Consider the following 25,251-nt stretch of genomic DNA (forward strand, 5'->3'; position numbering starts at 1 on the left):
CCAGCTGCCCTCTTCAATCCTGTCATGAAACTGTCAACAGCATTCCTGGTTTTAGTCTTCATATTACTATCATTATTATTACCAGCTAAGCTACAACCAAGGTTGGAGAAGCAGGATGCTATAAGCCCAAGGGCTTCAACAAGGAAAAACAGCCCAGTGAGGAAAAATAAGGAAACTATGAAAAGTAATAAACAATTAAAATAAAATAATTTAAGAGCAATAAAATTAAAACAAACCTTTCAAATATAAACTATAAAGAGACATCAGTCTGTTCAACATAACATTTGCAGCAAGCTTGAACTTTTGAAGTTCTACCGATTCAACTACTCGATTAGGAAGATCATTCCAAAACTTGGTCATAGCTGGAATAAAACTTCTAGAATACTGTGTAGTAGTATTGAGCCTCATGATGAAGAAGGCCTGCCTATTAGAATCTGAGTCCTCCTGCTTAGATTGTCCGCCAGCACATTCTTCTTGCCTGGGATGAAACTGGCCGAGAGGGTTACCGAGTTGTCTTCCATCCATCTGAGGATTTCCAGTTAGCCAGCATAGGTGCTGTGAAAAAGTACTTCCTTGCTTGTTTATGTGACACTATCATGGTGTTGTCACTCGTAAGCACCATGGAGTGCCCTGAAAGGATCTGATGGAATTGCTTTGAGGGCCAGAAGGGCTGCCCTCATTTTTAGGTGGTTTATTGGGCAATGTCGCTCGGCATCTAACCAGAGTCCGGATGCCATGAGGTGCAACAGGTGAGCCTCCCACCCTTACTTTGAGTCATCCATGAAGAGCAACAATTGCGGGGAAGGGGAGCGAAGGTCTACTCCCCTGAGCAGGTTGGTGTCTGACACTCACCAACTCAGGTCTCTTTTGATCTCAACCTACCTGGACCAAGGTGTTCAGAGGGTATAGGTGCTAAGATCATAAGGTCTTCAGCTGCTACTGCAGAGAGCAGATGCGAAGGTGACCATTGGGAATCAACTTCTCCAAGGAGGTTAGGTGCCCCAGAAGCCTCTGCCACAAAATTGTTGGCAAGACATCCCGCAAAAGGAACGGACGAGCCATCCGCTTCGTTCTTTCTACTCTTTCCTCAGCAAGAATACTTTGCCTAGTTTGGTCCTGATCCTTTCTCAGATATACCATACCTTGTGTGGGTTGCAGGAAAAACTTCTCATAATCTAGTACAATCCCCAGATCAAGCCAAAAGGCGTGAAAAAGGGTCTTCCTTGACTTTGCTAGAACTAGCCAATCGTCTAGATAAAGAAGCAGATGAATGCCGTTCTTGTGGGTCCAGGTGGACCCTAGGATGAACATCCGAGTGAAGACCTTTGGTGCAATAGACAGGCCAAAGCAAAGCCCCTTGAACTGTTGTATCTTTCATGTACTTCCTTGAGGATGAATGAATGGGGATCGAAGTATGCAGCCTTGAGGTCTAATGATATCATGAAGTTCTCTAGTCTGACTGCCTGTATGACCATTTGGGCTGTATCCATCTTGAACACAATCTGTTGGACAAACTCGATCAGAGCCGAGAGGTTGATGACTGGTCTCCAGCCTCCAGACACCTTTTCTACAAGAAATAACCAACTGTAGAATCCTGGGATCTGTCAAGGACCTCCTGGAGAGCATCCTTCTCTAGCATGATCTGAACTTCAGCCTTCACAGCCTGTTACTTAGTGGATCCCTTTGCATAGGAACCTGTCATCATTGGATGGAGGGTAAGAAAGCTTGAATGAGACAAAGTATCCCTATCTAAGAACTGAGACCGACAAAGGCTCGGCAGCATCCACCTCTGCCAACTGCTCAGCAGGTATCTCCCAACAGGTGGACTGGTAGGGGGAATGCTCACCCTAGCGGAAACATCTATGTTTCCCTCTCTTACTACCTCTGACCTTCCTTATACCCTTAAATCGAAATGGCTGCTAGGGACCTTGCAGTTGTGCTATCTGCTGACACACCTGAAAGAGAAAAAGTACAGTTTTTAGCTCTTAGGCCAGTTTTGTAAGGAAATTCTATTTGGTTTTTAACAGGGGAGTAAGCAGGTGCGAGTGGGGTGGTCAGTCTACTCCACCCGCTAACAAGCAGAGGGTAATTACTCCTCATTAATAGCTTAACAGGTGGTTTCAGCTATCGCCGAAACATATCTCTACTGTAATGGTTTGTATATAGTGTCAGAACAAAGAGCTTTTAATCCAATACCTGGTCCTGAAATCAATGACTTAATTGTCAACTTATTTGTTTATGGACATAGTTCAAGATTACAACTGAAATAGCATATTCTTAATTAAATTGAAAAGGTTCTGCTTATATCTCTTGTATTTCCTGTATAAATGTTCATGCCAATATTAGTAACACCAATGGTGACAAGTTTATGAGAGTTTATTCTTCGTGATTTTGCTCGATTGTGACACAAAGAACCTTATAGCCTATCAAGTAAAAAATTAAATAATCACGAGAAATATTCTCGCGGCAGAACAATTTCAAACAGCCCATGCTCCTTTGCACTATGCTAGCTTCGCAGCACTTCCTTCTCTACTCTCATCTCACTCTTTTCAGTTGCCATTTCAGTGCCTTTCGCACTAGATCTGGCGCATTTCTGGAGAATTTAGTGCGTTATTACTATCTGGCATGGTTTTGCTATTTTATGCCATCACAAAATATAGTGCTTTTCCCACTGATAGTATATATGATAAACTGGTTGCCTTCCATAGTCTTTCTTCCCATCTTGACTTACTGAAACAGTTTCAACTTTATCATTGTTATATCTTAAAAAATTATTTATCACCTCAAGAAGTTCATGTAGCGGATATTCAACATCAGAAAAGGCAACCCTGCTTGTGAGTCTTGCATCGTCTCTCCTCGCGCATTTATCTCCCGCTTCGGTCTTTTTTGAGCAGAATCATGTATGTATCTATCTATCTATCTATCTATCTATATATATATAAACAAAACAAAAAACAAGATGTATTTGTATACAGAAGTACAAAATGTACTCCTGGACATTGTTTATATCTACAGGGTAATATACTGTAGATATGTGATTTCTTACAGTACCGTGCAAGAGACGACGCCGATGCATCAGGAGTTGCATCATGTTTCAAAACTGTGTAGAACTTCGTACAAAATTTATAAGTTATAAGTTATGAACACTTAGTTAATCTTAAACTGTATGCATATTGTACAATACAAAGTTGCAGTAATGTATAGTATTTCTTACTGTAAATGTGGGCTACGTACATGGTTAGTCAAGTCGTCCGAACGAAACTAGCTAGCAGTTACGGTACAGTTAAACTTTATTGTCGTGATAGTATTATAGTGTACTGTGCATATATTACAGTAATATACACTACAGTATCAGCAAGTGTTATACAGTATTACTAGATGGGAACAGTGTTTTATTGCTATACTGGAAGTGTATGACGACTACTGGGTAAAATTATAGTCCCAGTCAGGGCAACGACTTCTATACTGTGGTGCTACATACTGTGCTGTAGACTTACCATGTCCAGTAAGTAGTCTACACATGTGCACATGTACTGTACACTTACTGATTTAATTACAAACTACTTATACTGTGATGGAAACCAAGTAAAAACAATATTCGGTAGTACTTTGTGTGTTAATTATCCAAGTGTAGGCAATGAGCACTTAGTTGTTAGGTAAGGTTAGGAGTTATCCCAACCCAGGGCACCAAATATATGCAAAATGGCACTTTTCGCCCCAGCCTCTGTTACCTAACCCTCATGAAGAGTGGGGGCTGACTGTACCATCTGTTTCATTACCAAAAGTGACTTGCATCATACCTTGCATTTTTTCAAAAGCATCTTGCTCTGCTTTATAGTCCACTTTTTCATCATAATTATAATCTCCAGCATCCGTTACTGACATGGACTCGTATTCATCGTCTTCATCTTCCTCATATTCATTCCCATCCTGAGATGCAACATCTACAGGAACCATATAGTCTTCTTTCGGGTCCTCCTCTTCATTATCCTCACAGCTTCCTTCATCACCACTTTTTTCTGGAATGAGATCAAAATTTGGCTTTGATGTATCCTTTTCATTTCTAAAAATTGTATAAACTACATTATACAGATTATTAGAACAGAACATCTTCATGGTATTTCTTCCCTATTGTCCCATTTACTCATGATATAAAAATTCAAAGTTCAAAACCTAAATTTACTCTAGTTAAACTCTCCACATAATCATTAAATATATCCTATGCATGAGGACAATACATAAACAGCCATGCTTTCGAAGTGACTTTTCTTCACAACATAAATTCTCTTTTTCAGCATATGCAATTAAAGTTGTCTTCATCAAACACTAACCTCCATTGCTATCACCCTCATCATCAAGAATCCAAGCTGCCTGGTAAGCAGACGTTCCTTTTGGAACAAGTTTTTTACGAGTATTTTCCTCCATTCGGTGCTCTGCATCTCTGAGTTCTTCCTCTGTTGGCCATGTTTGTTCACCCTCCATTGGATCAATCTGGGGAGCAATTTATCTTAAAAATACTATACATTCAATAGTACCCAAACTTTAGGGCCATGTAGATTCCCTTATATTCTATAAAAAAATTAACCTATAAATAATGATTCATTATTAAAGTAATCTCCCGCCATATAGTGGTTTACCTATCACTTCCCCAGTTAATTGGGGGTTTATAAATATGCAGTATTACTGTGTATGTAAATCTATATCACAGGTTTCTAAGTGTAGATAAGTTTTTTACTTGTTAAATGTCCTTTTTTAGGTTAAATATTAATCAAGTAAATTACAGTAATACCATATATGCCTATGTTACTTGCAATCTCGCATACTGATAGAACCCCAAAACTTTCCTTCAACACACTGTATGATACCCGGTAGGAGGGTTCCTACAAATGGTTATAGCAACTATAACCTCCACCAAGGAGGCTATGTTTTCGAGTCAGTTTATTCATTTATTTATTTGTCTGTGTCTATGGACAGGATTATTTATTTATTAATTTGTCTGTGTGCCTGTGAACAGCATTACGCCAAAACTACTCAACGGATTTTTACTATTCTTACAACAGATAGATCTTATATGACCCCATTAAATTTTTTGAAGATGATCTGAGTCCAGACTGGCATTTTTCACTATTCTAAAGATAATGTTAAAACAAACTGAAGGAGTTTTAGAACTTAGCCCATGTACAACTCCATTAACTTTTGGATGATCTAGTGCCAGATTCATATTCTAGAACCAGATTTCCATTTTTCAAAGTTTTAAAGATTAAGTCAAAACAAATTAACACATATTTTTTTCACCAAATTTTAACAATGGATAAATATTATGCATTGGAATAAATCCTGACATTTTGGAGGTGATATGGATCAAGATCATGTGTCTGGATCAACAATGCTCTTTTCACCATCTACTGTACAGTCACCATATGAAAAGTGGGAGACGTCAGCAGACTTCAGTTAAATGCTGGAAATATTTATTGGGGTCTGAATCTCTGATTGCTCTTGTTTTGAGAACATATTCAATTCAAATGGCTATATGAATAAAATTTAGGTCATGTGGCCTGGGGCACCATTTAGTGCCATGATGCAACTAGGGGATGATCAAGTGGTTGCGCTATTAAGTAAAGTGAAAAGATCATGTCAATTTGAAGGCATAATTGTTAAACCAAACTCTCATCCTCATCATCACCTACACTATCAAATATGATAAGCTGGCAAATGATCAAAACATTAAAAAAAACACCTACACCATCAAATATGAGAAGCTAGATTGTCTAACCATTAAAAATAACTACACTATCAAATAGTAAGTTAGGCTATTATGAAAACATTAAAACCTGCCTACACTATTAAATAAGTTTAGTCGAGACATGATAAAAATAACAAATTCGGAGATAATTTGTATTTTTCCCTAATACAAACCTGTAGTTATTTATGTGGGTATACTTTCGGCAGAGCTGGAAAGCAGCCATTAGATCTTAAATGCAAGGTGGCAACCTTGCCTAACCATTTGAGTGGGTAGACAGGGGGTGGATGGGGGATACCCAGCCCACTATATATACTGTACTCTCACCGCCACCCAATGCCTACCCACAAAAGTGGTTAGGCAAGGTTGCCACCTCGCATTTTAAATATAATGGCTACCTTCAAGCTCCGCCAAAAGTAAATCCAGATAAATAACGAAAGGTTTGTTAGTATGGGAACAAATATAATACTCACATTATCAAATATGTTAAGAGGGGAGATGATCAAAACACTATAATACCTATACTATACAGTACTAAGAAATATGTTAAGCTAGGAGATGATAAAGAAATTCAAAACAATAATCAAAATGGAAAAATTACCTCATTTGTTGATATAAGAGTTTCTTGCAACTCTGGATCAGCTTCCTCAAAAAGATGAGTTTCACAATCATCCATACCTTTCGTGCTTTTACCAGATTCTAATGGGTGAGGGTCTCCAGTCATATCGATCTGGCTCATCTGATACTCGCCCCATCCAGGGATGTGTATAAGACTGTTTGCAGAGAGGGGCTTCCCTCTCACATAACCATGTACCTTCAAGACTCCAGTTGAGCCCTAAAAGGTATAAAGGTTAGCCAACTTGTACATGACTATATACAAAGAATATCGTTAAAATAACTGTAAAAGACTAACTTGGAAAAGTAACATTACAGAAAAACAAAATTCTATGATAAGTACACTAGAATATTTGGTTGTTTTGAATTCCAAATTTGATTGCTTTTATATTGAATTTAGTTCAAATGTCTGTCATTAACATAATTATAAGAAACTGCTGATGACTATCATTTACCAAAATGATAAGCAAGACTAAAAAGTAATATTTTAAACTCATTGATTTTCACCTCAACAACTTGGTGTTTAAGAATCATTTATTGCTATACTCTTCAAGAACTTTACCTCTCCAACAAACTCCATTTTTTCTGCCATAATATGCATACGGTTATCCCGGAAGAATATTGGACGCTGCTTTTGGGATCCAATTTGTCGCAAAACAAGCATCGAATCTTGGTCTCGGTCTAATGAGTGTAATCTGACAGGTCCAGGAAATTTAACTTCAATTTCTTTTAGAACATTTTGCCTAACCCGATGCCTCTTCTGTAAACAAAGCACAATAAACTCTGGTCAGACTCATTGTTGAAGCACTGCATTACAATCTAAACCTATAATTAAAATTCAGAACTTAGATTCACAATTACTATGTATACTCCATTTTGTAGGTGATGGACGTTTTCACAAACACAACACTACTACTATTACCAGTATCATAAAAAATTTTAAAACTTCATTAGCTTTGAAAATTACAAGAACTTTTCACCATTACTTATTGATTTCCCACAAAAGATGTGTTATTTTCTATCCAATGACTAAAATTCAGTGTGCATAAAAAGTATTTGTTAAAAAGGTTTACACTATGTTTTGTTAGAAATGTTAATCAATCATTTAAAATCCTGATTAGCAATTACACTCCATATCAAGTGTCTTCCAAAAATGAGAAGTGAGATAAAAAATTAAAGAATCTTTACCAGACACTTATGATTAAAATCCATTATCTGACCTCCATAAAGTTACTCAAAAATATTAAAATAATGTGTTAAATCTAAAAGGGAACCTTGTAACAGGTACAAGTATACAATCTACAAACACAAACTATCTACAGATGTGAATAAAAATTAAGAAAAATTTTAATATATCTATTGTCAAATACTGGCTATTAATGTTCCTGCTAAAGGTATATATCATAAACCTATATCTTAACTGAACATGTGTTTACTTATGGGTGTGGCAAATGAGTATGTGGGCAAGACTGTTGTAGAATGAGAGTAATGTGTGATTGATAATTGTTGTGTATCACAAATCTAGTTCTTTTTTTATAAATGTAAAGTTAGTTAATATCTGTGCAATTGTAGCCTAATGAGGCGCATATGCACAACTACTATGGCTCTTCAAGTTTTCTGACCAAAGTTTGGTTCAATGCATTTGAAAGCTTTGCAAGCATGTTTTACTAAAATGATGGATTTGTGGTAAAAAAAAAAAAAAAAAAAAAAAAAAAAAAAAAAGTTTGTAAGAAAAAATCCATTTGTTTTAATTTTTATTATATTTCATACTTCATATATTGTATATTAGTTAATAGATGTGATCTATGTTAGTCAAGGTGACCACACCACTCATAAGGTAACAAACTCAAATCAATTACTGTATGACAAAATGGCAAGAAAAAACAAAATGTAAAATCTCATTAGGTATGCTGACAACCTTTTGCATTGTAATTTCAACTTCCCTATTCCAGTCAACCTTAATTAAAGGGCCAGTTGTACTACATCTATTTGCAATGTTACCAAAATAAATGTATACATCGACTAAACCAATTCCATTTCTGACTTTAGTGTCCCAGAGAAATGTTCTCAAATAGGGTGAAAATGAGAGTTCAGTAAGAAGGCCATAAGAATAGGGATAAAAAAATAAAAAAGAAAGCAGCATAGTTATAGGTCAAATATCAACAACAACCGTTAGATAGATTTGGCCAGACACACAGAGAAGCCTAGTTACAATCAATAAGGGGTTCTATGTAGAAACCTACACATATCTATCAAAATACTATTCACGTTTTAAAGTAAAAACAGCATGACATAAAAGCTTGTTATTTCTTGCCATAAAACTTTAAACTAAATTTCACTCTCAAAGGCACACAAAAGGAAAAAGCATGAAACATGTCAAACAAAAATACATGGACTTTTTTGTGACTTGACTGCTGTCCCAGAACTAAGCGATTACTCAGTTCTTCCCCAAGGCCATCAGCATTCATGGGCTCATCTTGACTGGAGGTTGAATCCTGAATTCATATTTAAAAAAGAAATCATACCTACTACCCAGCAACTGTAAAATCAGTCTTCATCTGTCTTAAATTTAAGATATAACAACATTCAAACAATTTTATTAACTCCAAATGTTTTGTGTATACAGGTCTCACATATTTTTCAAAATTGTTCACTAAATCACCATCATTGGTTTTACATCACCTTTCCTTTTTATGGGGTTAAACATGAAAAAAGTTCTTCACTTTACTCTACCTGAACTTTATGTCTAGGTCTTCATCTATCCCTCTTACCGGAATATAGTCGCTTACCATATGGTCTCACTCTAAATTCAGTACTTCCATATTTACTGGTTTACTGTTTAAGTTCCTGATGATGCTTCATTATAAGTTAAAATTCTCTTAATCTTTGAAGTCCCTTTCTATTTTCCAAATACTAGATACCACATCTTTCCACTTACTCATTTGTAAAACAAAGTTTCTTTAGTTCCGTCAATGCCTATATTGAAGCTGCATAGAGTAATATAGCAAATACCATATCTAACATTCAAAGTCTTTGATTCCTCTATAACTGGAATAGTTTTATTTGCCTGCAGTCTAGTTATAGTTTTCTATTTCATAAAAACTAATTCACAAATCAGTATCCCCAGGGTAAAAGAAATGTTTACCTCCCCCAACAAAGTTGAAAGGATGTTATGTTTTACCCGTTTGTATTTGTTTGTGTGCGTGTGTGTTTAATCGTGAACAGCTTCCTGGCCACAACTTTAATTATAGAGTAATGACACTTGCAGGGTTTAACTGTTATGTAAAAAGCTGAAAATTATTAAATTTTGTAAGGTCAAGGTCAAGCAAAATGTCCAATTCATGTAATCAGACAAGTTTGGACATCGTTGTCACAGACTTCAAACTTCGTTCAAATTTGAGTTCATGAAAATCCACGCTAATTAATACATGTCAAAGTCAAAGTTGAGAAATAAGCTACCGCGGCAGAGGTCTGCGCTCCACTGAGTGCCCCACTAGTTTACCACTTATATGACCAAACCCTCTAATACATGCTCTCTTCAATCTCTTCCATGTTTCCTCCTCTTGTGCATTACAGATATTAAATGCCTCTTAATGTACATTTTGCAATCCAAATACAGTATCTCTTGTGAGACCATACATCATACTAGGTGTTGTGGAGGCCTACTGGAAGCATTCCTGCCTGGCACTAGCCAGACTGGGGTTTGAGTCCTGCTCATACTTGATAGTTTTTTTTTGTGTTTGTAAACTCACCATCCTTGTGAGCTCGGGATGGAGAATCTATATGTCTACCTGCTGAGTTATCAGAAGCATTGCCTGGTCCTAGCTTGGGTGGAGAGGGGATTTGGGATCTGATCATATGTATATATGGTCAGTCTCTAGGGCACAGTCCTGCTAGCTAGTGAAATGTCACTGTCCCTTGCCTTCGCGATTCATGAGCAGCCTTTAAACCCTACATTTTTCACATGAAGTCATTTAACTCTTTTCTTTCCTAACTTAACAGTAACCATAACTTGTGGTTTACTTTAATTTATTTTGATTTGATTCATGAATATGAGCTAAAGGCCCAGCACTTGGGTCTGGGAGGTCATTGTACATGGGAATAGTTGCAGTATGAAGGAATAGTTAAGCAATTGAACAATAAGATGGGAGAAAGGAGGAACAATAGAAGGATGAATATGAGTGCACTTAGTGGCTGAAAGGATGCAGCAAAGGCCTTCTAATGCCTAAAGTGCACCGCTTGAAGTGCACCGACGACATAACAACCCCATAGAGAATGATTTTCAATCTTCTCTCCATTTCTAATATAACATTTCAGTAACCTTTTTATTTTCATTGTAACTCTGGTATATAACCGTTTTGCGTGCAAAGCTGTTTCTTCATAATAACGGCTAATTTTATTTCAATTGCTGTATGTATAAATCATATAATCATTTTAAACAATATCTATTTTTAAAAACCAATAAAAAAATTAGAATTATAAAATCAATATCAATCAAGACCCTAACAATCAGATAATCAAATAAAATACAAATCATAAATCCAGCATGAAAAATATTCCTGTAAAACCAAACTTGTTACACCATCCTTCTTTCTATCAATCTTACTAATTCTATTAACCACAAAGTTTTTAATAACAGAACATTTAAAATATACCCCTTGTTATTCTGAGGCAAGTCTTACCTTTTGAGAAAGTTCTTCTAGAGATGATAAAACATGAACCGCTGAAGGTAAACCTTGAGCCAAAATACATGAGAGGAGCAATTCGCCAGCATCTCCAAGTTCCTCATCCCCTGGCCATATCAGCAAAACTGTATCACTAACCTGCAATGTTATACCGTATAAGACAGGTGAGCTACACTTCTCACAACGCAATTCTTCAACAAAAAATATTACCCATAAAGGAAAAAAATGTTGTTTAATAACACATGAAACTTGGCTCTTCATAGAATTCCTTTACCTTTAACCCCTCCATTTGGTCTTTCTTCCTTAATATTACCAAACTGAATACTAAGTTAAAACTGGCATAAAAAAAAAATTAAAACATCCTTAACTAGGGGACCTCATTACTGTTCTATATTGTTAGTTGTTTTGTGAAAAATCATCGTAAAATTATACTGTACAGAATTTGTCCTATTTCCCAGATAGAAACTATAAATTTTATATAATTTGTAATTTTCATAGCTATACAAACCTGAGTCATTTATATGGGGGTTACTTCTGGGTTGGTTTTCTCCAGCCAGACAATCAAAAAGAAATTGGTAAACTAAGTCATGTTGCGTTGCTAGGCAACTGCTGCACATGACGCGTTTCACTTGTATCAAGTTCTTACTTGAACGCTTTTCTGGACAAAGACTTGTGCGGTGGCTAAGGTGGGACCTTTGGTAAATGATTCAGGTTTTGTATAGCTAGGAAAAATCACAAATTTTAAGTAATTTGTATTTATCCTAACAGTACTTACCTCAAACTACTTTCTTAGGAGTACCTGGGATCTCCTCCCATCCGACCTACTCCGTGTTGGAACAAATAGAAATTACATAAAATTTAAAGCTTATTCCTTTGCGCATACAAAATTCTGAGTAATTTATATGGGGAGTCTTCCTTGGGAGGCGTGGCTATTCTCTCTGAATATACAATTACTATAGTAACAGCAAGAGATCAAAGTGAATTATTTGTGAACAGTGGAGCCAGCTTTGCCAGGTTGAGTGATATGAACATCAAGTGGCTTGTAATACTAATACCCGGTATATTCAATATATCAGCCAAACAAACAAAACAAGGCATTCTTACTTGCATTAGGGAGATTTTAAGCGAGGGCTTCAAGTTCGATCAAAATCGCCATTCGCCTTTATACTCATAAACAACCTTATAATGCAAAGAATAACTGATGCCTGGGATAGGAACAGTTACTTGTCCCATGAGAGCTTAGGTGTCTTCGACTATTTGTTGTGCAGCAACAATAAGTCCTATGAAAAAGGTGTCTAAGGACCTGTGTGTGCAATCTTTAAGGTATGCTTCGTAAAAGTGATTTGTCTCTTTCATAGTCCTGCCTTTAGAAGTTGAGCTACCGACAGATTTTTGTGGAACACTAAGGTTACAGCAGACCCACATAAATCATGCGCTCGAAGGGGGCCCTTGGAGATGCTTATCCTGAGAATTTATAGACTCTCATGACAGTTTCTCTCAACCAGAAAGAAAGTGTTTCTGGAAACTTTCTTTTTGGAGCGGCCAGTACTGTACTCACATACAGATTGAAGATTTCAGGCCTAGATACTGCGTCCTCTTTGGATATTTACGAACTGTTCTTACAGGGCATAGTAACATGTCATCCGGTTATCAGTTACCGCTATGTGAAACAAGATTATGAGAGTCAAATCTGATATCATCAACTCGATTTTTGGTTTCGGCCACAAATACAGGAACAAAGACAAAGATAGTTTTCTCAACCCTCTGGAATGTGATATACGATGAGATACCTGTAATACATGCAGTTCACTCACTCTCTTGGCTGAAGCTAAGAAAAGGAGGAAGACTATCTTTAAGGCGAGGTCTATGTTAAAGGCTTTATGCATAGGTTCATACAAGGATTTTTTCAAGGTCTGTTGGACCTCAGTCACATCCCAGGAGGGGGATTTTAGTTCTCAAGGAGGGCAAGACTGCTAAAAACTTCTAATCAAGCCTGAATGTTCCCAAGAGTCTGAGAGATCGTCCTTTCAGTTTGAATACTTGGCTCCGGGCCGAGTGGTAGTCTAAACTGCAGTGACTGAAAGGACCTCCTTGTTCTTTAGGAACACTATAAAGTCTACAACCAGGGGAATAGTAGCTTTGAGTGGAGCAATATTACCTTATGACACCAATCACAGAAGATTTTCCACTTTGCCAGCTAAATGCTGCGTAAGAATTTCAGTTATATGGAAAGCTGCTTCGCAGTTGGTTTTGAAAGCCTTTCTATTGGAGGAGACATTGGATAGTCTGCAGCTGTTAAGGGATAGGAAATGTACTGCATCGTGGAATTTTCTTATGTGAGATTGGCATAGCAGGTTTGGTCATTCTGGAAGTTCTCTTAGTATTTCTGTGAGAAGTTCTGAATACCACTCCGCTCCTGGCCACCTTGGGGACACTATCATTACTCTGACTCCCTTGGATGTTCTGATTCTGTACAGTGTTTGACAAATCAGACATAACGGTGAGGTGTAGAAATTTAGACTGTCTCATGGGAGTTGAAATGTGTCTTCCATCACTACAGCTTGTTCTAGGACTGGAGAATAATACACCAGGAATTTGTGATTCAAGTGGGTAGTGAAAATGTCCAGAGATGGGGGACCACACAATGTTACAAGTCTCTTCACCACTCGAGGCAGTAAAGACCATTCTGAAACAACTGTCGTCTCTCTACTGCTCACAAGGTCTGCAATGATGTTTCTCTTCTTGGGGATAAGCCTCGCCAAGAGTGAAATCACCTGGGACTGACTCCACTTAAGAATCTCTACTGATAGGTTGCATAGCAACTAATAGTCTATGCCTCCTTGTCTGGAGATCTAGGTCACTATTACTACAGTATTATTATTATTATTATTATTATTATTATTATTATTACTAAGTAAGTTTCAACCCTAGTTGGAAAATGCAGGATACTATATGCCCAAGGGCTCAAACAAGGAAAAATAGCCAAGTGAGGAAAGGAAATAAGTAAACTAATTTCTATGAGAAGTAATAAACAATCAAAATAAAATATTCTAAAAGAGGAGTAATAACATTAGAACAGCTCTTTCAAATATCAACTATAAAAGACTTATGTCACGCTGTTCAACATAAAAATATTTGTGGCAAGTTTGAACTTTTGAAGTTCTACCTATTCAACTACTGTACCTGATTAGGAAGATCATTCCACAACTTGGTCACAGCTGGAATAAAACTTCTAGAATACTGTATACTATTGGGTCTCATGATAAAGAAGGCATGACTATTAGAATTAACTGGTTACTGTCCAGGAAGATCTGAATGTAAGGGATGGTCAGATCTATGAAAAATCTTATACAAAATGCATAGCGAACTAATTGAACAATTGTGCCAGAGATTAATATCTAGATCAGGTATAAGAAATTTAATAGACCATAAGTTCCTGACTCTAACAAATAAAGATGAGAATCAGCAGCTGAAAACCAGACAGGAGAACAATACTCGAAAAAAGGTAGAATGAAAGAATTGAAACACTTCTTCGGAATAGATTAATCACCGAAGATCTTACATGACTTTCTCAATAAGCCAATTGAACGACGGTGTAGTATTGAGCCTCCTGATGAAGAAGGCATCACTGTTAGAATTTACTGCATACCTAACATTACGAACAGGATGGTTACTGTCCAGGAAGATCTGAATGTATGGTATGTTCAGATCTACAAATATCTTATGCAAAATGCATAGCGAACTAATTGAACAACGGTGCCAGAGATTAATATCTAGATCAGGTATAAAAAATTTAATAGACCATAAGTTCCTGTCTAACAAATTAAGATGAGAATCAGCAGCTGAAGACCGAACAGGAGAACAATATTTGAAAAAAGGTAGAATGAAAGAATCAAAACACTTCTTCAGAATGGATTGATCACCAAAGATCTTATATGACTTTCTCAAATAAGCCAATTTCATGTGCAATCGAAGAAGAGACAGACCTAATGTGTTCCTTAAAAGAAAATTTGCTAATGAGAATCACACCTAAGATTTTAAATAAGTCATAGAGTTAATCATTATCAATGCTGACATACAGATTTTCAAGAGCCCCTGCCCTCGACCTACTTACAATTATAATTTGAGTTTTATGATTCAACCTCATGCCCTATAACTTGCACCATGCACTAATTTGAGCTACATCTCTATTAAGGCATTCAGCAACCCCATATCCAGATTCAGGAGACAGAATTGATGCAAAGAGAGTAGCATCATCTGCATATGCAACAACCTTGTTTCCTAGGCCAAATCTCATGTCTTGTGTATATAGTATGGAAAGTAATTGGCTAAGAACACTACCCTGAGAAACACCAGGTATCACGTTCATATACTCACTATGGTGCCCATCAACAAAATCTCTTTGCGATCTATTACCATGGAGTTTTCGCTAATCAACACCATGGAATGACCTCTCAGAGTCTTTGCAAGGTGGAGTAATGCTAGTTGCAGTACTTTAATTTCCAGGAAGTTGATGTGGAAGTTCTTGTCCTCTTTTGACCATAGGCCCAAGATCTGTTTCTTTCTCAAATGAGCCCATATCCTTGGCGAGATGCATCTGTGAACAGCATGAGCTGTGGGGAGGGGTCTGAACGGGGATTCTCGCTGACAGGTTTTCTTTGTTCAGCCACCACAGGAGGTTCGATATCACCTCTTACGGTACCCGCAGCAGGGTTGCAGGGTGGTCTGAGGCTTGTGACCAATAGATCTTTAGAGGCCCACTGCACTGAGCGCAGATGCAATCTCATCAGGGGGAAAAATTTCTTTAACAAGGAGAGATTATCTAACAACTTCTGCCACATCAGAAAGGTTGTCACCAATGTCCTTAACCTTGCTTCTCTGTCTGCAAAAGGGAAGGCTTTGGCTTGCACGGAGTCTATGTCCATGCCCAGATACCTGTTGGATGGATTGGGGACGAGGTTGGATTTCTCCAGGCTCAGTTGGATCCTTAACTTCTTGCACAGATCCAGAAGTAGGTCTCTGTGTTTCAGCAGGAGAGCTCGTGATTCTGCCAAGGGAAGTGTCGTCTAGGTATCTGATGAGCCTGATGATCATGGCATGTGTCCAGACTGAGACAAGGACAGACTTTGGTGAAGACCTTGGGGCTGTAGATAGGCCAAAGCACAGCACCTTGAACTGGAAGGTTATCTCGAAAGGAAAACCGAGGCAAGATGAATGAGGTCCTGACAATAAGCATCTTTCAGATCTATAGTCTGAAGGTAGTCTTTCTTCCTGATGACCAATAGAACAGAGGTTGGAGTCTCCATCTTATACCTTGTCTGTAAAATAGAGGTTCAATAGGGAGAGGTATATGATGGGTCTCCAACCTCCCATCAGCTTTTCTACCAGAAATAGATTGCTGAGGAACCCTAGAGAGTCGTCGAAGACTTCATCCACTGCTTCTTTGCTTAGCAACTTGGGGACTTCTTTTGATAGAAGTAGGTTTTCAGGAGATCCTTTAAATAATGTGGCTGAATCCAATTCCTGGTCAGAAGAGGTGGACAGTTTATGAAGGGAATCCGATACCCTGAACGGACGACTTCTACCATCAAAGGGCCTGCCCCTTAGTGCTGCCACCTATGCCAAGTGTATTGTAATGCCTAGTGATGTTAAGATGGGGGACAAGCTCTCCCTAGCGTGAACTTCTCCCACCACGTCCATTTCGACCCGAGGGATGTCCTCTGCGATGAAAGGTAGGTCTAGGATTCTGCCTCCCAGGCTGTTGTGCATCGGTGGGAAGGAAGAGACGTCTGTGTTAGGCAGGTGTCCTAAAAGGCATGTTCTTCATTTGTTTCTGTAGAGTGGGGAACCTCAGTGATGATGTTCTGCTTACTATAGGTCTTTGTCACAGTCTCTCTATCTTCTCAATGGCCTTAGTCATATCTGAGGGAGGAAAATGCCGAGGAAATTTAATTAGGTCCCAGTTCCTAAGAACTGTAGCATCTCTAAGGGAAAGCTATCTAGAGAATTTAGCAAAGACAGTGTCACGCCACTTCACAACACTGCATCCCCAAAAGGAAAACATTCTTGTGGAGGAGGAATGTAGCGTCAGTTTTTGAAAGTTCCTTGTACTGCTCCTGTACGTCATTGTCCTTGGGGTTTCCAGAAACGGCAAAACTAGTGTGTGCCCAGACCAGTGGTCTACCCATGAGCAAGTTTGAATGACTGCTATCTTCATGTTAGCCAGTTCCGGTCCTAAAATAGTGGCAGGTAAGTTCAGAAGTCTTTCCGCCGGAACTGAAGGAACTAAGTTAGCCACTTCTGGGTGGATGGGAAGTGGGCTCTGAAAGGCGCCAGAGTTAACGCAAAAACATCTCTGGCATGACAGAAATAATGGTGGAAATTTTAAAGATCTACTCGCTTTTAGCAAGTTTTCAGCAGCAGAGACTTGAGTGCTCAAAAATTCAAGTGTACTTGGTCTGGTTGGAAAGGGCAACGTCAAATCTAAGTCTAGAGTTCTGAGACTGTGGGAAGGTAGCGTTGACAGCGCAATATCTCGTAGCAGTCTGCGCCAAGGGAGGCTCATTTAAACCTCTTAACCCTTTGGGTAGGAAGCCATGGATTCACTACTGAAGCTCTATTCGAGATTTGTCATCATCGGATATACTCACTCATTTATCCTATAATAAGCTACATTTCCATGTTTATTTGGTTTACTGCTAATTACAGAATAATTTTTTTCCAAAGTTTGCTTTATTCTCCAATGTATTTCATTCTAAACAATAGAAATGTTTTTTCATTCATTGGTAACAGGTTATAGAATAATTTGGAAAAAAAAAGTTTAATGTAATTACCTCTAAATAATGGTAAAGCACTATGATTTTGTGTTAAAAGAAACTTTATATTCATTGAAGTGATTGTTATTCTCTTATAATTCCACAATAAATAGCCATTAAAAGATATAAAACTACTTGTTAGTAATAATGAACTTTACGTTGTACAGAAATGTAATGAAAATATCCATTTATTTACTTTGACACAAGAAATATTCTATAATTTATAATTATAAGGTACAGTGAAGCACTGCGATTTATGTGTAAAAAAGGTATACATTTATTGAAATGACTATGTTATTCCGTAATAATTCCACGATAAATAGTCATTGAAAGATATAAAACTACTCGACACACACACACATATATATGAGAGAGAGAGAGAGAGAGAGAGAGAGAGAGAGAGAGAGAGAGAGAGAGAGAGAGAGAGAGAGAGAGAGAGAGAGAGAAAGAGAGAGAGAGAGAGAGAGAGAGAGAGAGAGAGAGAGAGAGAGAGAGAGAGAGAGAGAGAGAGAGAGAGAGAGAGAGAGAGAGAGAGAGGAGAGAGAGAGAGAGAGAGAGAGAGAGAGAGAGAGAGAGAGAGAGAGAGAGTGTGTACAATACTATTCTGCTGTTAGAAATATGCTTTAAAGTATTTAATCATATAAAGCTAGTCTAATTTAATAAAAACTTTTGTTTTAAAGTGTTTAACCTCTAAGATGAATTGTACTTGAAGTAAGTACTGTACGCACATTTACATCTCAAGCATTTATCAAATAACAAAAGAAGGGATTGGTACCCGTATGCATCAAAGGTCAATGATGAAGAGCTAAATTATTTTATCCATATAATTGTTAAACGAATTATACACTTTTTTCTAAGATGTCAATGGTAAAAATCTGTAAAGTGTAAGACTTTATAAATAAAAGGTAGTCCTTTTAACTAACACTAATGCATTTCCTTTCACTTAAAAAATTTTGTAATTACTGTGCAGTAAATAAAACATCAAGCAAGCAAAGCCAAATAATTCACTTACCTTCAAACTATCCAGTATGGCATAAAGATCATTGACAGGTGGCACAATAAAAGAATATCTTTGCTTGAAACGAGGACAACTGAAACAAAAATAAAAAAATATTCATAAGAGATATTGTTCCCTACATTCAACCAATGCCTATCAGTGTACATGCAAAATGCTGCTTTAAGCAGCATAATATTCTAGTCGTTCCTACATGATATTACAGTCCAAACAATCGTCCTTTAGTATAGGAAATAGAATACAGAAAAATTTGCTGCATTTCTATCTCCTATCGTAAAGGACTCAGGTTTGTCTAGTTGGGCAAAATAGAAATTATTTTATAAATTTGTAATATTTGACTTCCTGGTTTACCATACCAAAGGTTGTGGTAAAAATTAACACAAGTGCTAAGACTTGAAATAGGAAGGATTCAATTAACCATATATGGTTCAATCAAGTTCCTTCTCCTTCCAATACCTATATCAGATGAATATGGAAGGAGAAAAACATCTATAAAGAGGAAAGGCTACCTAGCAAGCCCTCTCCTCTACTCATGACCATATACCCATATGGGGCAGGACGGAAAAAAACCCTCTCCACAATTATCTAACTTTCATATGCAATAATGTATGAGACAATACTATCTTCAATAATCAATAGGTTATCAATTGTTAATTGTCCAATAAATATCACAAATTTTAAGTCATTTGTATTTTTCCTAACAATACTTACCTCGAACTACTTTCTTAGGAGTATCTGGGATCTCCTCCCAACCGACCAGAGTTTTGTGTAGTTTACCCTAGTCCCGTTTTCTATGAGGGGTAACCTCAGGTGGAGTGGAACATGCCCTGAGGCTATCCCCCAGGTCAGAGAGCAAGCTTGCTCAGGTCTCGCTCTCCAGTAAGTTCTTGATAGCTTAGGTATCTATGAAGTCCAGCAAGGCACTCGGTGTAGGATGGGCGGGCCATTACCCGAAAGTAGTTCGAGGTAAGTATTGTTAGGAAAAATACAAATTACTTAAAATTTGTGATTTGTTCCAACACAGAATACTTACCTCGAACTACTTTCTTAGGAGACTTATACCTTAGGAGGTGGTAGTGTCCTTCAGGACCTAGAGACTGTGACGAGAATAGAAGAGGAACCTAGGTAAGAGATTAGGTTCTGCTGACCTCAAAGAAAACAAAAGAAAAAAGGGGAAACTACGCAAAAAACCATCTTAGTGTCTGTGTAACTCACTTCTGCAAGAATCCTAGGAGGCATGTCCTTCCAATGATAGTGTATCCCATGGCAGTTTCAGGGGGCTACCCGAGCCATTTCCGGTAAGGGAATAGGGGAAGGAAGAACAAGGGGGCTCAGGAAGGAACCTGTGTCTCTTGGACTCGCTACCCGCAGTTACCACTGGGGCTACACCCTTAAACCATTTGGAGCGAGGAAATGACGGGACCGGGTAAGAACCCGCCCAGGGACTTTCTCGAGTAGTCCTTCAAGCAGTGAGCCGTAAAGGTCGACTGGTTAGACCAAGTACCTGCCCTCAGGCTTTGGCCCACTGCCATGTTCTTCTCAAATGCCAAAGAAGCATTTAGACTCCTAATGCTGTGGGGTCTGGGCTTTCCTGGAAAGGGGACCCCTGCACTACTGTAGGGCCTGACGATCACTTGCCTTATCCAGAAGAAGAAGGTGTTCTTGGAGACTGGCTCCTTCACAGTCCCGAGGAAAATGAACAGACTCTTGGTCTCGGGATGAAGTCTAGCTGTCTTTTCTAAATACTGCCATACTGCAAGTCCCTCGGGTTGTCCGAGCAAGGGATAGCTGGCACTGGGAAAAATTCTATTTTGGGGTCCCAAACAACTGGATTCTGAGTCTTGGCAACGAAGGAGGGTAAGAATCTGAAAGTAGTATCTCGCCAGCCCTTCGAGTGTGTGATCTCGTACGACAGGCCAGGAATCTCACCTACTCTTTGCTGATGCCAGAGCTAAACGAAAGACTGCCTTGAGGGTGAGCTCCTTGTCTAGAATGTCTTTTAGAGGCTTGAAGGGAGGTACCAAAATCAACTTCAAGTACCCTAGCCACATCCCCCTGGGGCACTCTAACGGCTTGGGGGAAAAACGACTGCTCGAAGCTCTTGAAGAGCGTCGAGATCTACCTGGAGGCACCCAGGTCTATGTCCTTCAGGAGGAAGACTTAGGATGGACATGCCCACTTCGTCCCTGAGATAGACCAGGAAGTCTGCTATCTCGTGAATGGAGGCCCCTAACGGCCTGATGTTCTTCGAGGAGCACCCATTAGAAAAGGTAGCCACCTACGCCTGGTACATCTCGACTGACGAACGCCTCAGGTACCCTGCCATCCTTGATGCTGTCCTCGACGGGAATCCTTCCTTTTTCAGGAGACCCTCGATAACCTCCACGCGTGAAGGAGGGACCAAGGGTTTTCGTGGAGCCTCCGGAAGTGAGGCTGCCGGAGAAGGTCTGGTCTGTCTGGAAGTGTCCCAGGTGTAAGGCATGCCAGTTCCTTTAGATCCGCGAACCACTCCCTCTCTGGCCACCAGGGCGCTACCAAAGTCACCCACAGGTTGGCCGTCCGTCTCATTGGAAGGCGTCCTCGAACGTTGCTGCTGGATCTGGCACAGGAAAACAAAACACGGGGAGCTGTGCGTTTATTCTCGTGGCGAAGAGGTGGAACACCGGCGAGCCCCACTTCAGGGAGAGGGTTTTGACCACTTCTCGGGCCCTACCATTCGACCCTTCCAGTTGAGGCCGCCGGCCAGGACGTTCCTCTTCCCGGAGAGAATCTGGCTGAAAAATGAATTTGTTCCACTTCAGCCCATTCAAGGAACTCCATCGTGAGATTGCACCGTTCCTTCGACTTCAGTCCTCCTTGCTCTTTCACGTAGGCCACCATCGTGGCGTTGTCGCACCCCGGATCCACGGAGCTTCCCCGGGGTAGATGGACGATCTCTAGGCCCGCTCTTTGTACGATCCTCATGTCCAGCACGAATATGTGCAGGGTCGTCTCCTCGACTTCCCATTTACCTTTTGCCATTTTGTCGAGAAGATGAGCACCCCAGTTCTCCTTGGATACGTCAGTGAACAAGAGCATCTCCGGAGGGTTGGCAGAAAAGGGCATTCCCTTGAGGGTGTTCGTTCCAATTGCTACCACCCCAGGAATTCCTTCGTCTCTGGGGACACCAGGACTATCTAGTGCGGGGAGTCCTATCAGTCTTCGCCAGACCTTCGCTCTCCTGGGTTGGCCCGACAGGAAGGGCCAGAGTATCTGTTTCAGGGTGTCCAGTTTCTCCGCGGAGGGGAAGGCCCTCGCCATCCGGGAGTCTAGAACCAACCCTAGGAAGGTCATCCTGGTGGAGGGAATCAGCCGGGACTTCTCCAGGTTGATGATGATACTCAAGACGTTGTAGAACTGCAGGAGCCTCTCGTCTTGCTCCCTCAGTACTTCCTCTGGGACTGAAAGCAACAACCAGTCACCTAAGTACCGAATCTGGCGGACGTCCTGTTCGTACGCCCAGCCTGAAACTGTTGAGAAGACCTTCGTGAAGCCCCGAGGACTGTCGACAGTCTGAAGCATAGGGTTTTGAACTGCCATGTTTTGGTACTCCATTTTTCCCTTAAGAACCTCCTGTTGGAGGGATGAACAGGGACCTGGAAGCAGACGACTTCGAGGCCTATGGACCTCAGCAGTCCTCCTCCTTCAAGGTCGCTAGGACCGACTTCGGAGTGACCATCTTGAAGCCGGTGTTGTACACGAATTGTTGAGGGCTGAAAGGTCTCCAGAACCCTGTCGCCTTCTCCACCAGGAAGAGCCTGTTGTAGAACCCTGGACTCGGTTTTCGACTGGTTCTACTGCCCCTTTCGCCAGCATTGCCGAGCCTTCTTCCTGCAATATTGCTACTCTCCAGGGGTCTCTGGATGCCAACCACTTCGCCTGTTGATCTGGGATCCAAGGTGGAGGTCTGCTAGGAAGGGAAGCTTGTACCCCTCCTTTAGTACTGCTACGGTCCCCGGATCCACTCCGTGGTCCCGCCATGCTTGCCAATATCGTTTGAGGCATCCCCCCACCTGAGGCGCCAGCAGGAGTAGGGGGGGCCTCCCCCTCTTAACTCCTTCGAGAGCCACGGCCTGAACGCCCTCTCCTGGAGTCTGAGTAGGGGGGTCTGAAGGTTAACCGAGGAGTCGAAGCTCCCCTACGGGGGGCAAGGTAAGGGAAAGATTACGTGTGCCAACTTCTACATCCGAAGGGCGGACGGAGCTGAAGAGGCACTGGGCAAAGGTGCGGGCTCCCTCTCCAGAGGCAGGCACTGGAGAGGCAATAGCCCCGTTCGACCCGCTCGGGGAAAAAACCACTCTGCCTTCGTCACAGATGGGGCCGTCATGGGCCTACCCCCTCCCGGGGAAATCCGTGGGGTTTAAGTACCCTGCCATGTCAGCGGCCTCTTCTGATGCTTGGATGGGCCTGGCCGGGACAATGGCACGGCTGGCCCCATCACGGATGGAGCCGCCGGAACGGAGGTATCCGTCATGGGTGAGTCAGCGGCCACCTCCAATGCTTGGATGGGGCTGGCCGGGACGATGGAGCGGCTATCTCCATCACGGATGAAGCCACTGGGAAAGAGGTACCCGTCATGGGTCTACCCCCTCCCGGGGAGATCCATGGGGTTTAAGTACCCTGCCATGTCAGCGGCCGTCTCCGATGCTTGGACGGGGCTGGCCGGGACGATGGCACGGCTGGCTCCATCACGGATGGAGCCGCCGGGACGGAGGTAGCCGTCATGTGAGTGTCAGCGGCCACATCCAATGCTTGGATGGGGCTGACCAAGACGATGGCACGGCTGGCTCTATCACGGATGGAGCCATCATGGGTGTGTCAGCGGCCACCTCCAATGCTTGGATGGGGCTGGCCAGGACGATGGCACGGCTGGCTCCATCACGGATGGAGCCGCCGGGACGGAGGTAGCTGTCACGGGTGTGTCAGCGGCCACCTCCAATGCTTAGATGGGGCTGACCAGGACGATGGAGCGGCTATCTCCATCACGGATGAAGCCACTGGGATGGAGGTAGCCGTCATAGGTCTACCCCCCTCCCAGGGAATCCGTGGGGTGTGAGTACCCTGGCATACCAGCGGTTGACCACGAAGCCTGAATGGAGCAGTCGTGGTACCGGGTATGGATGCCATGCTGCCGGGTCGATCCAGCGGCTACTTCTGCTGGAAGGATGGAGCTCCTACGGATATCCATGGAGCCACGGGCTTCCCCGTGCTGGCTGGTTGGTTCCTTTGTTCAGGACTGGCCATCGAAGGACCGGAGGCCGGGACAAGGCTGCCAGTCCGAAGGGGCGACTCTCTCCGCTGGGCGGGAGAAGTCGGAACCTTCGCGGGTTTATGCCTGTCGAACGAGACCTGGCTGTCGAAGTCTTGGAGGCTGGGACACGGCTGCCAGACCGAAGGGGCGACTCTCCGCTGGGCGGAAGGAGTCGGAACCCTCGCGGACTTATGCCGGTCTGCCAGAGCCTGCTGTAGGGTTGCCTGGGTTCACGTCGAAGGGCGGGCATCACCGTCGGAACGGGGGCCTCCGTCCTGGGTCCACTGCGCTCGTGCCGAGCTACTGTAGGTGGTCTTTGGAGGTCAGGACTCGACTGCCAGACCGAAGGGGCGACTCTCTCCGCTGGGCAGATGGAGCCGGACCCTTCGCGGACTTACGCCTGTCGACTGGAACCTGCCATGATGAGTCCCTCCGTCGGGTGCCGCTGCTGAGCTTCCTCAGCGCCCCGTCTTGGGAGGCTCCTTCTCGGCGACGTCCTCGGCTGCAGAAGTGACTGAAAAACACGCCAAAGAGGCCGGAGAAGAATTAGGGACATTTTTCCCCCACATGGGGTCATCAGAGGAGCGTGGCCTGCTTTCACCAGGACTCCGTCTCCCAACACACTCCCGCCCCTCCCTCAAGCCCCTCACTCGTCTGGAACGTCGCCACAACCCCACTATCCTGAAGATCAGACTCTTGGGGAAGGGCCGCGGCCCTCTTCCCCACAACGGACTTACTTCGTCCCCTACTCTGGGTAGGGGAGGGTGGTAGGGAGGCTCTGTCAGACGAGACGCCCGGCGAAGCAAGGGGGGAAGGGGCGCTAGTCTTCTTAGGCGATCTCTTCGTCACCTACTTCTTCTTGGTACTATACCGCACCCACTCCGACTCCTTGGGAAGAGCAATGGGCACTTCCCCACAACTGACTTACCTCGTCCCCTACTCTGGGTAGGGGAAGATGGCTGTATAAAGAAGCTCCATTCGACGAGGCATCGGGAGAAGTAAGCGGAGAGGAGAGGCTCATCTTCCTATGCGAACTCTTGGACGCATTCTTCTTCTTGGTGCCGAAGCGCACCCACTGCACCACGTTCCAG

General features: G+C 41.7%; 1 protein-coding gene across 1 annotated transcript in view; it reads right to left on the minus strand.

Moving 5' to 3' along the window:
* Nucleotides 1–25,251, minus strand: part of Tsr1 (Tsr1 ribosome assembly factor) — a 62,959-nt gene that overhangs the window by 20,700 nt on the left and 17,008 nt on the right. The window contains exons 2-8 of the mRNA XM_068360551.1: nucleotides 18,868–18,946; nucleotides 11,038–11,178; nucleotides 8,746–8,850; nucleotides 6,918–7,115; nucleotides 6,342–6,575; nucleotides 4,332–4,491; nucleotides 3,801–4,019 (exon numbers count right to left, since the gene is read on the minus strand). Of these exons, the coding sequence (XP_068216652.1) occupies nucleotides 3,801–4,019; nucleotides 4,332–4,491; nucleotides 6,342–6,575; nucleotides 6,918–7,115; nucleotides 8,746–8,850; nucleotides 11,038–11,178; nucleotides 18,868–18,946 (1,136 nt within the window). The remainder of the gene's footprint in view (nucleotides 1–3,800; nucleotides 4,020–4,331; nucleotides 4,492–6,341; nucleotides 6,576–6,917; nucleotides 7,116–8,745; nucleotides 8,851–11,037; nucleotides 11,179–18,867; nucleotides 18,947–25,251) is intronic.

The sequence above is a fragment of the Palaemon carinicauda genome, chromosome 37 (genome assembly GCF_036898095.1).
Source record: "Palaemon carinicauda isolate YSFRI2023 chromosome 37, ASM3689809v2, whole genome shotgun sequence".
In the NCBI taxonomy this organism is placed as follows: domain Eukaryota; kingdom Metazoa; phylum Arthropoda; class Malacostraca; order Decapoda; family Palaemonidae; genus Palaemon; species Palaemon carinicauda.